A 13,053-nucleotide genomic window follows, 5' to 3' on the forward strand; every position below is an offset into this window, starting at 1 on the left:
GTCCGATTGGGCTGTAATTCTTACGGGAGATCAAGGAAAATACGGGGAGTGTCCTAAGCTACCTTCGGTCGAAATCGGAGGTCGAAGGTCAAAGGTCAAATTTTAAACTTGGTCCGATTGGGCTGTAATTCATACGGAAGATCAAGGAAAATATGGGGAGAGTACCATGAGATATGCGCGCATCCGTTTTCGCGTATGGACCACAACTCTGCAGGCAGAACTACTTAATCGTTTAACTTGATCTTCAGTAGATAGCACTACTGGAGACTAATACAAGTCAAATTATTTTGTTGTTTTATTATATACATAAAACTATATTCTATAGTTCTAGTCATAATCACATATTCTTTGATGTAGCACCAGCTAAAAATTTTAAACATACATTTTTGTGTTAGCAGTGTGGAGGGGACAGTGACAGACCCTCTCTGACATTATAAAATGCCTTGTCCTAACACAAGTGCGCGGAGGGGACAGTGACAGGCCGTCTCTGATATTACAAAATCCCAACTTTATTTAGTATTTTGTAGATGAAGATGAAGATGTAGACAGGCTGTCTCTGACATTACAAAATCTCCCGTCCTAACTTGTTCAGTGCGGAGAGGACATCGGACAGTGACAGCTGACAGGCCGTCTCTGACATTACAAAATCCCCTGCCCTAACTTTGATCAGTGTGTAAGGGACAGTGATCGACCGTCTCTGACATTACCAAATCCACCTGTGCTCCCTCCTGGGTGCTAGGAACTGGAACCAGTTCAATCTATTTGTTTCATATAGGGTGCATAAACACATTTCATTTTTGTGAGCAATATTGAACTCATTTCTTTTCTTCTTTTTTTCATGTAAGAAATATGACCCAGAAAAAAGAACTAAGCAATATGAAATTAATTAAACATTTTGGATTTTAGTTTGACAAAACCAAGTGAATATTTGGTACTCACTACAATATTTCGTCCTACTTATCGGAGGACTTCATCAGGTATGACTGATATGGTCATCTGATCTGCTTTCCAAGTCTGCAAAAGAGACTAAGCAACTCCGAAACCACTCAAACTTGTTTCCGGGAAAGTGGATCAAATGACTATATCAGTCATACCTGATGAAGTCCTCCGATGAGAAGGGCGATATACCCCGGGCGATATATTGTAGTGAGTACCAAATATTCACTTGGTTTTATCAAGCTAAAATCCAAAATGTTTATTTACTGAACAAACCTGACAGGGAGGTAAATAAGGATAATTTACTGGGTGGGCAATTAAATTTATTTTTGCCCTCAAATTAGGGAAAATAAGTAGAATTTGGTGTTGATGTAAAGTGGATTTTACCCTTCCTCTAGATGCATGCATCTCATGCTGGTATTACTTATTAGCATATTCATATTGCAACTCAAATTTTCAGGATTTTACTTTCTCATTAATATCTACCACCACACAGAAAAAGAAAAAAATTGAAGAGGTGCTGCGGTGCACATCCCTGGAGTTGACATGGAATGGCTCATGTATTCTTTCAAGTTTCAACATTTAAAGTTTAGATTGATTGCAGGAAATTGTCGTCATAATTTTAATACAGTTACCTATTTGTGCATGCTAAAAGAAATGAGCAATAGCCTGGATTAATCTTCAAATAATGTTTCAAGTCTATGAAAAAACACGCCTCATATGTGGCTGGATCGCCAAGCGAATGAGCCGTAAACTCGCAAACTTCATTTCGAGCTACAGGTGAAAATATATGCAAATCTCAGTATTTTGGCGAAGTTGAGATTTTTGCAGATTTTAAATGTTTAAGCTTTCTTCTAAACACTTACAAAGTTTTATTTTAAAGAAATAAGTGGAAATATGAAATAATCTACATTTTCTGAGGCCCGTCTGATGAATGGTCATTATGCTTCCCTAACTTTGAACACGTTTTGCTCAGTTTCGCGTTTTGATTCATGACAACCTATAACAAGCCATAACTTCGCTTCTGATTGTCATATGAAGTTCATTGAGGTGTCATTTTAATCCCTGAAACATGCTCTTTGCAACTATGCAAAAATGTAAAAATGACCAGAGGGAGACTTTACGGCTTATTCGAGGTGTCCAGGCACATATAAGAATCCAAATTTATGGGCTCAATGAATTCTTTCAGGTTTTGTGTGGATATTGCTAAAATAATATTAATATTTGGCTTCCAATATACCATTTTGTACTGTGTGATATTTATTCCTACTCAAAGTTGCAAACATGGCAAATGAATAAATTGACAGATGTTCGTGTCACTTTCATTATTCAACATCACTTTCAAAATGCAAGTTGAGTTCAAGAGGTGCACCATGATACTAGTTTTATGATAATTATTATATGGTGCCCAATTTTTTGTGGGCAAAATAATTAACTGGGTGGGCACTTTTGGGCAATGGGGAAGTTGAATTTACTGGGTGGGCAAAATAATTTACTGGGTGGGCAAATGCCCACCCATTTAACATGTTATTTACCTCCCTGAAACCTGATGAATCTATTCAATGAAATTAATTACATTTAGCCTGCTTCAATCAGTGGCGCGCAATTTTTTTTCAGGGGGGCATTGAGTGGGCAAAGTGAATTTCAGGGCAAAATCAACATTTTGCACAAAATTGCCATAAATTGGACATTTTTAAGTAATTTTGGGTTTTTTACTGGGGGCAACAGGGGGAAAGAGTTCTGACTGGGGGGATTTGCCCCCTCATGCCCGCCATGGTGCCGCCACTGGCTTCAATTGGTCTTTCTAATTTTTGCATTTAACCACTTCGCAACTGATTTGAGTCATTTGACTATAAATATATATGCGGTTTGAAGTATGCTTTACTTATATATCCACGACATAAATATTGAAAACTACAATCAAATTATGTTTTTGTTTGGCCAATACATATCCCCGTGGGGTTCACTCCCATTGTGGCCTGTACACCATCCGCGATAATAAAAACGTGTAAAAAGGGTAGCTTTTCGTGGGTAGGCACGATACCAGCGTTTCGTGTTTAGGGTGTCAAAAACATGAAAAATTGGAAAATAGGGTAGCAAAATTACAATTGCTAATACGCGGAAATGAAATTTAGGGTATGAAATTTGATACAAGGAATAAAATCCCTGTTTAGGGTGTGAAAACAGGCGAGGGTTACCTGTTTAGGGTATTGTTTTAGCCAAGGGTTAAATCCTTGTTTAGGGTGCTTTTCAAAAGTTGATTATCGCGTGCGGATGGTGTACAGGCCACAATGGGAGTAACCCCCCCTGTACATATCACACACACTCTAGATTGCAGCAAGTTGTCATACAAAATTTATAATTATTGCAATAAAACTTCTAATATAATTACACGATTTCATTGACATCTCCATTGGCAAAAACACACACCAGTAATAGTTAAATTGAAGAAATAACAGATGGAGGCTTCACAAGTTCAAAGTGCTAAGATTTTTAAAAATAAATCAAAAGTGTTATACAAAATTGAAAATGATTCAAGTCATTGCCTATTTTGTTTATTGCGCCAGTTTTCTGGTCAAATCTGCAATGTCTCACATCATTGTATTTGGTAAGAAAGATGGAGTTTTGAAAGTTGCACTTTGGTCCACATCTATTCAACTCTCACAAAGCATGCACAATGTAACAGAATGTTACTTAAATTTTAAAAGTCTTAGTGGGGACTTAGAACTTGTGTACTCTTTATCTGATGGCTTCTGTGAGATTTTGGCCCTAAATTATGCTCCAGGTGCACATACTCCTGGAGCATGAATAATCTGGAGTAATATTCTAAGTCCAACATAATCCAGGAGCATGTTTTGAATGCACAGTGCTCCAGGAGCATGTTCTGAATGCACAATGCTCCAGAAGCATATACCAAATATGCTCCTGGAGCAGTGTACATTCAAAACATGTTCCTGGAGTATTAGACTTAGAATATTACTCCAGATTATTCATGCTCCTGGAGCAGCTGTTCAGTCCTGGAGCATCTACTCCTGGAGCATAATTTCGGGCCAAAATCTCACAAAAGCTATCTAATGGTGAGGCATCATATTAAAGATGGGTGATCAGATTTTTTGATATTGTGTTTTGTCCTCACATTGACACCTGTACCAAAATAATCTGATTTCCTAGTTTTGGGCCCAGTTTTGAGTTTAATTGCACGAGCAGTTTTGATATTAGAAGCAATTTTTAAGTCAAATTATCTCTATCTTTTGACAACTATTACATTACAAAATGTAAAAAAAAACTACTTGGAAGAAGCATTAATTAATAAGGATGCTGAAGTGGAAACATATTTGTCTTGCTGATTTTGGTATCAGGTGATGCTGGGACTGTTTGTGGTTAATCTGTATCTTTTTAGTCTATGGCTTAAGTGCCCAGCTTATTTCCAACACTGCCTCAGTGTCAAATCATTCTTACATATAAAGTGGCACTTTTATTCTGTAGATGTCAACAGCATTTTTACCAAATATACCTTCCCTCTCCTCTGCAGTGGTACAGTCCATTAGGCACTCCTTAAGTAGCTGGTAGACATCTGTATATGTGGCCCCTTCTATTTTGAAAAGAGGGTAATCACTACCAAACATGCACCTCTTGGCACCAAAGTTTTTAACACAATGCTGTAAAATGAAAGTGTGAATTGTTGGTTGTAGTTTTCCTTAAAATAACAGAAAGATTTTATCCGATACAAGTGATAATTTGATAGTTTGTAAGTAAGCTTCCATTCAGGGGTGTAGCAAGAGCACCAGGGGCCATGGACATGGAGTAGTACGGGCCCTGTTAACCAGGGCGGGATGTACCTTATGGGGGTCCTGGCCCAACGGTAAATCCGGCCCTGTTCTCCATTTTCAGCTCTTATTTAATTTTGTGCTCGGGCCCCTGAACCCTCGGGGTCCATGGACTTCGTCCACCCTGTCCCCCCGCTTGCTACGCGGCCTGCTTCCATTTATTGTATAGAACTAAATAGCTTACCTCAACATATGGCTTGATATCAGATGCTTTCCAATTTGGGCCAGCCGCAGTCACTAACTCAGATCTACAATGGAAAATATTGGAGATGATGCGACTCGTTAAGGGGACTCGATCTTTTGTGCGTAATTATAGAGGGCCGGGGGATTCACTCTATCATTAAAAAAATTATCTGAAGAAGTCAAAGAGCCCTAGGAATAAAAACTGTGGTGTAATTCATGCCAGATACAATTATTTCTTTATACGACAAAAATTAATTTTTGTAATCGATCAAAAAACAAACGTTTAATATCAATTTTAAATTTAGCCTGAATCCGTAAATATGGTACCTCTCGCCCTTTTTTAGGTCAAGGCTATTTTTACCATTATGCAGCGAACCATTGTTGAAGCTATTTCACATACATGTACAAAACATTCTAGAGAAAAGAATGGGGACATATAGTGTTGAAATATCTTTTGTTGATTTCGAATGATAATGTCATGAAGTCGTAAAGTTTAAGGTCAAATTCCTAAAACCAAAACAAAACATTGCGACGCAGATATTTCCCGACTTACGAAATTTCATCATCACATCAGTGTCTTTATTATTTGTTTGAAACCTTTCCCAAACGTTTGTGCTATTTATGCATAAAACGGCTAATCTATCTTTACAATACGCGTCTTTTTTTAGTAAACAAAAGGCTAAAGATGGCATTATGGGTCGCATGTCATAAGTTGGGTACAATTTCCATTACATGGTCAAAAATGACAAAAAAATTATTTTTTGGTATGTTGTATATATTGACAACCTCTAATAATTAACACAATTTTTAACCTTAACACATACTTAATTTTTGAGATAATGCTTAATTACTAATTAATTAATACACATGTGTCTATGTAAATCTCAATTTTCAAATGCATTTTTCTCAAATCGGACCTCAATTACAAAAATGACTCTAAAATTTTTATTTTATACAAGAATATCATCAGATTTGGAGGATATGTTCTCAATACATCAATGCTTCAAATGAACTATTTGAAATAATTGTACGTATGTTAATTACATTGTGAAGGTCAATGACCTTTTTACGAGTAAATAGCGAGACGGTTATTCTATTATTGAGGAAATGAATATCAAGAAGAGAAACGTACATTATCATGTTGCTAAAATACTGAAATTCAACTAGGATTTCATTAAAAATGAAAATAAAAATGAAAAAAATGGAACATATTAATACCCTTCAAGGTGGTACTACACCCCTTGATAAATTTGTGTCTATTTTTGCATTTTCTCAAAAATAATAACACACTGGTAACAAAAGTTATGTATATTATAGGGCAAGGAATCCAGTTACTACACTGGAATTTCAGTGACTCAATACAAGCAGTACGTTATTTATGATAAGAAAAGAGGTACCGATAGAATGTACCTCATTTCTTAACATATTTAGATGAATCACTTGTCTTGAATCACTGAAATTGCAGTGAGGTAATTGGATTCCTGGCCCCTATAATATAAATAACTTTTTTTACCAGTGTGTAGTTATTTTTTGTTAAAATGCAAAATTAGTCTTAAAATATATCATGGGGTGTAGTGCCACCTTAAGTAGTCGGTAATTGTTTTAGTTGTATAAATTCAACATTCAAAACTGTCAATACATCATTCCCTCACTAGATTTGAAAAAGTAACCAGTAGTTTTGACATGCTGACATGTGAATTTTCACATAGGCCCTATGCACACACTCCCGCATCCGCCTGCTCCACATCCGCCTGCTCCTCCACCCCTGGCATTTTTCATTTCAACTGATGTGATTTTTTTACTGAATGATGTATAATTATATGCTTCAGTAGACTGAAAGAGTATAAAATTAGGCTTAAAATGAGGTATCAACCACTGCTGTAGGATATGGGGTTACGGAAAGCCAATCAATTTTGTATCGCAATTTTCAGAAAAGTGTAATCCCTCCACCCTTTTTGCATACCCAACTTATGACATGCGACCTATGAGATTTATCTTTTATCATTACACTCATCCGCTCAACTGCCACGGTGGCCAAGCGGTAAAGCGCTAGAAGCGTAATCGAAGGAAGTTTAGAATCGCTGGTTCGAGTCCCAACAAAGCCTGTGGAAACTTTTTTTTCTTCAAAATTCATGATCGCATTCCGAAATGAGTCACTTGTCGGTAAATCATGTATCGTATCCTTAAACCTACCTCATAAAATCAGATCATCAAACATGAAAATGCAATTGTCTTTGAAAATTGATGAGATCAATCCTGTCCCTTATGTCCAAGTTACCTGTATACCATTTCACATACAAAAGCACTGCACTGCTATCACAGATCACTTGCTTAAAGGGACATTTTGTGATCCACAGCCTCATCCCTCCATTTTTCTCAATCTCCAAGCTCATGTATTTAGAACACGGCATGGATCCAGCATTGTTTGTGATAGGGGGCAATCGAGTGAGTCAGGTATGTGTAATTTTTACAGAAAATGTCTGTTTTTCATATGTTTACCCCGATAATTTATAGAAATATTATTATCTGCCGAAGTACTGTGCTTTTGCTGAATTCCTTCGATAGCCGTATTAATGACAGATGGGCCCGGTGGGTTCAGTCTTCACTGACAATGTGTACGCATGATGGTTCCAATTAGGGGTACTTTTCAAGAAATGTCCGCATGAATTTTCGAGGACAAAATTGTTCATGATTGTCCAAATTAGGGGTGTTTTGGAGCAAAATTGTCCTTGAAATGAAAAATAGGGTGTATTTCTAGGACTTTTGTCCGCGTTTTACCGCTACAGTTTTAGTTATTGTCCTCATTTCCCCATGAAATAGGGGGGGAAATTCAAAAGTGTCCTTGAAATGGTAAAAATAGGGGTATTTATTTTGGTAAAATGTCCTTGATTCCTCGTGATAAGGGGGTGAAATGAAAATGTGTCCTTAAAATGATAAAAATAGGGGAGGTATTTGGGGTATTTGGGGGCAAATTTTCCTTGATTTCGCAAGCAGAATAGGGGGTAAAATTGCTGCGAATGTCCTCGATTCCCCGTGAAATAGGGGTCATTTTCAAATCCTGGAACGGTCATACGTCCTACCTTTAAATACAAACTGAACCCACCGGGCAGATGGGCTTAAGCCTGTTCTGCATGGTAACAAGGGCTAGCATACATTAGCGTACAAGGTAGTGATGCATGTCGGGAGAAATCTCATGTAGTCAGGGCAGGGATATGGGGTTGTCTCATATCCCTGGTCAGGGCAAAGTGGACCGGGGCAAAGTGGAACACAGGAAACAGACCCACTCAGAACTATACAATAGAAATTTATCCAGCCATAGTATACTGATACACCAGGAGGTAGGCCCTAAGTGGTGTTGACAATGAAGACACACCTGAAGGGGATGCATTTCTGTAATGCCCCCTCCACGTTTCACTCTACCCCGGCCCAGATGACCCTGGGGCAAAGCGGAACAACTCTTTTCAAGTTCACACCATTTAACAAAACTGTATGTTTGATAAACTTTGTTAATGTCATTTGTTAGCTGCAGTTCTAAGGTAAGATTATAAACCTTAATTTTTGCCTTGCCTTGCTTCGTAATCCTGTTTGGGCTGGACAAAAAAATTTTGGTCCACTTTGGCCCGGTCTCTATAGTTTTTCAAAATGACAAGAGTTTTAATTTGCAGCAATAGAACCATTAAAACATGAATTTTTTTTACTTTGCCCAAGGTGTTTAGTAAGCAACTTGACATTGCAGATTCGCACACTCCCTTCATGGGTGCCTAACCCGGGTGCCTAATAACCTTTAACGCTGGTGACTGTGAGCATACCCAGATGACATGGAAGAGTGGTTGATTTTTTCATGATTTTGGCATAAACCTAAGAGCTCTAGCCCCCAAACATGCAAAGTTAAAGCCCACTTTGTGATGTACCTACCTTCATCAATACCTGTTGATTCACAATAATTGTATGTAACAATGCTATAATGTTTGTATGAGATTGATGAAAAATAAAGATTGATTTGATTGATTGATTGATTGAGTTATTAAACTTTTAGACAAAAAACAACAACAAGAAACAAAACAAAACAAAACAGGGCTATCACAAATCAGCAGTTAAATTAAGTTTACTTACAGTTTACAGTAGACATTTGGATGTTTTGCAGCTTCAATAATTCCTTCTTTCCATCCTTCCATGATGTGATCTTTGATGTATGGTACAGACATGTGATCTACTATAAACCTTAGGTTGGGAAACTTTGCTGCAATATCAGCAGCCCAATGCAAGGAAGGTGGACTGAAAATGTAAGAAGAAATGTGTACCCTATTCAACATGTTCAACAAGATTATTATATAAAGAATCACATGACAGAATGCATTACATTGGTTTGCGTACAAAAAAATGCTTCAAAACATTGTTTTAAGGGAGTGTTCATAAATACTTTGGTGGGGGAATCGGGGGCAAGAGTTCTCATTTTCCCCTCATGCCCCTGTGGTGCTGCCACTGCCAAGATTCCAAATTTTCCACCACCCCCCCCCCCCCCACCAAAGTATTTATAGTAGGGGCAAGACTTTTCACAGGCGGGCAGCTTGGCTACACCACTGTCTTAAATTCACCTGGTTTACTCACGTAATCTGAAGGTCATAGGTCAAGTTGAGTTTTTCTAATGCCTTGAGTCCATTTTGCACATCGTCCCTTCCCAGCCATTCCCTATTTTCAAACTCCAAAAGATGACGAACGCCAAGGAACAGAGGATTCTCTGCAGCATTTTTAAGGATGCTCTCAACCTAAAAAGATAAAGAAAACAACACAGTCATACTAGTGTAGTGACTAGTGATGTTCCCTAGTGGTTTTTAATGGGGGAAGACATCTCCTCAGAAAAATGAGAACTCTCACAGCACTATGACAAGTGTCCACATTGATAAATCATGGAAAACACCATAAATTACGAACGTAACCTTATTTAATCTTATCACGAAAGGTGGATGAAATAAGGTGGGCCCTCAGGCCAAAGGCCTGTGAAACACAGTGATCCCACTGGTGTAACATTAACTCATATAAGCCGTGGCGTAGCTGGGATTTTTTTCCAGGGGGGGGGGGAAGTCTGTATGGGGCAGAGGCCCAAATCCACCAAACAAAAATGTTGCCGCCTTCCTCAAAAAAAAGGTTGACCCCTTTTTTTTTCTGGTGGTTTGAAAAAGTGAAGGACAAGGGATAGTGACTTCATTTTGATATAATATAGTTCAATTTTAAAATTGTTGGTCTATGGATTCTCTCTTTCTCTTCCCCCTTTTTCCATCTCTCTCACTCCTTTATTATTTTGTCCTTCGCTGGGGGGGGGGCAAGGGCCCAAATAGGATTACGATCAAGGATTGCTCATCCCTAGGACTCAAGGATTGCGATCCCTAAGGCAATCCCCAAGTGTGTGTCCACACGACTCCGCCGTGGCTTGTAATCCTCAAGTTTCGCAATGCCTGATGACGTCAGTTCGAGAATCACAACCGAAAGCTGAATGTGACCTCTGCAGTATCGCGCGAAATTGAACTCGGCAGAACGTAAACAAACCATACCACCATACATGGAATCCTCGAAAGCGTTCAGACAGCAGATTTCCCTGAGTCGAGTTTGTGCTCAAGGAAAACGGTGTTCGAGCAAATAGCCCTCCGTGTGGACAGGACTATGAAGATTTGAGTTTTGGCCTAAAGACATAGGGGCCCAAATTGCCTTTGAAACTGTTGGCTTATTTCCAATACTTTCCTAGTCCTTTATTCAGGACCCCACAAAAGTGTGTGTTTAGCATCAATCGACCATTTTGTATTTTTGATATTAACTTATTTGTCAGTAAACTGACTCTGCTACAATCTTTTGAATAACAATACTTATATGGTGCAGAGACATGACTTGCAGTCACTTTGTGCTGTAAGATTTTGTGAGATATGGAAAGGTTAAAATAATAATACATTTTCCTGACAATTCAATTATCAGGTGAGTATTCACATTATATTGTTTGTGTGTTTTATATGATATAATAGAAACTGAAAAAAAATCTGTGTTTTCATAAATTTACTTTTACTTACATTTGGATCTGTCAAGTCAACCCATCCAACTACACCTACAATCCATTTGTTAGTCTTGGCCAAGTCAAACACCCATTCTGTATTCAGAAAACAAGAAGAAATGAACAGTGAAGAAAAGGCCTACGGTTTAGCACTGCCTTTTTTTTTTCACGGTCAATGACACCTAATTTTTAGCGTTTCCATACATAATGACCCCTACTTTCTTGGAACTGCCACTGAATGACCCCTTTTTTTTAATATACTCCGGTAGGCACAGATATGTCACCTTTCATATTCAAGTGAAATTTTTTTAATTTTTATGTAACACTTTTTTCATTTAAACAATTTCTGAAAATGGGGTTAGTCCAATCAGATTTCAGAAAAAAATGGAATCTACCTGACTATCATGTCATTGGCCAAAATGTTTGCTTTTTCAAATGAAGTGAGTTCCCCAGACAGGCACATCAGTACAGTCTCGAAGGGCAATGAATCCCTTAGGTGTTACTGGAAGCATAATGGGCTTTTTTTAAGCCTTTCACACATCATTTACAATCATATTACCATTTTCAGGATGATTCTTGTTGAGAACCTGCACAAAGATGGCATTCTTCACAGGCGTATCATGAACATCCAGAGCATAGTCTGATGGAAATATATCTTGATACATGATCCCTGCTCCTTCATTTGGCCAAGTATATGGGAACCTCTTCAGCTCCCAAAAATCTGAAATCAAAAGCAGCACAAAATACATGCATGGATTGAATGGTTTGCAATTAACCTGTATTTTCATATCATAGAGGTTATCCACTTTACTCATGTGTGACTTCTAACAAAAGGCGCCGATTCCCGTAGTATTCCTTATTCAAAACAAATCAATTCATGACCTCAGAGTTACCTGCATGACTCTTGGCGGGCTATTTTGAAACAGTCATGGTTGCACATGCAGGTACTTCTTTTGAAAGTTGTAAACAAGGTATATCAGTCGTTGATAGGATATGCAGCATATAAAACACTGATAACCTCTATACCACCACCCCAGTTCTCCCACCCACACCACATTTAAAGTTGAAATTATGAAAATTTCAACGATTTGCAGTAATTTATTGATTTTGCCCCCCCAATTCACTTTGTGCCCCCATGCCCCCCCATTCCTGGCACCGCCACTGCCTCTAGTCTCACAGTGGCTTGCCAGGATTATCCATAAAGGGGAGGGGGAAGCCATTTTCAAGGGGTCAAGATTTGAAGAAAATGTGGCAATCCCTAAAAATATCAAATTCATGACCCAGTTTTTGGCCTGTTCTCATAAATAGCCAGGATTAGGAGTGAGGACATTTGAAATATGGACCATGCGTTAGATGCTACAGATCTAAGTCATTATCATCATCAGTCCACTACAAGCTATCTCCAACTGTTGCGATCTTCAGAAAGACATCCAATCCAAGTGGCTGTGAAAGATTCACACATTTCGATTCATAGCTAACAAATCATGCTATTCCATATTATTTACAATTATATGGTCCCTGCCTGAACATTACATGCTTGATATCCCAGCATACACAAAAATGTATTTAAAACGTTTTAAACATGTTATATTTTAGGTTTTGGTTTAGATAAAAAGATTTTAATAACATTAAAGGTCATTAAGGTCACGGAAACATTTTAAAACATTTTGTATGAAAACACACTTGAGACAACAATATTTTTTAAATGTTTTACAGGGGTTGTCCTGAAATATTTTTTGCAGACATTTTTTGCCAAATATTTTGTCAACATTAAAAGGGCATTTCATAATCCACAGCCTCATCCCCTTTTCTCCAAAAGTTGAGATTTTTATAACACTAGAAACCTCTGGCTACATAATGTTTATGTACCAAAATTTTCTTGCAGATTAATTCGTTTAGCCAAAATATTGTCAAATTTGAATTTCGTTCTGGTATACCAGAACAAAATTACAACAGTGGTCTATGGAGCAGTGTAATACACATAATCATGCAAGACATGCATAACTCGCAAACACAAAATCGGAATCAACTGAAATTTGGGGAATAAGTTTTTTCTTGTGGATATCTATT

General features: G+C 37.8%; 1 protein-coding gene across 1 annotated transcript in view; it reads right to left on the reverse strand.

The window, feature by feature from the left end:
- Positions 1–4,313: 4,313 nt before the first annotated feature.
- Positions 4,314–13,053, reverse strand: part of LOC140138100 (L-fucono-1,5-lactonase-like) — a 60,801-nt gene continuing 52,061 nt past the window's right edge. The window contains exons 2-7 of the mRNA XM_072159991.1: positions 11,543–11,704; positions 11,003–11,079; positions 9,555–9,712; positions 9,060–9,221; positions 4,948–5,011; positions 4,314–4,595 (exon numbers count right to left, since the gene is read on the reverse strand). Coding sequence (XP_072016092.1) covers positions 4,392–4,595; positions 4,948–5,011; positions 9,060–9,221; positions 9,555–9,712; positions 11,003–11,079; positions 11,543–11,704 — 827 coding nt within the window. The 3' untranslated portion in view covers positions 4,314–4,391. The remainder of the gene's footprint in view (positions 4,596–4,947; positions 5,012–9,059; positions 9,222–9,554; positions 9,713–11,002; positions 11,080–11,542; positions 11,705–13,053) is intronic.

The sequence above is a fragment of the Amphiura filiformis genome, chromosome 17 (genome assembly GCF_039555335.1).
Source record: "Amphiura filiformis chromosome 17, Afil_fr2py, whole genome shotgun sequence".
Classification (NCBI taxonomy): Eukaryota; Metazoa; Echinodermata; class Ophiuroidea; order Amphilepidida; family Amphiuridae; genus Amphiura; species Amphiura filiformis.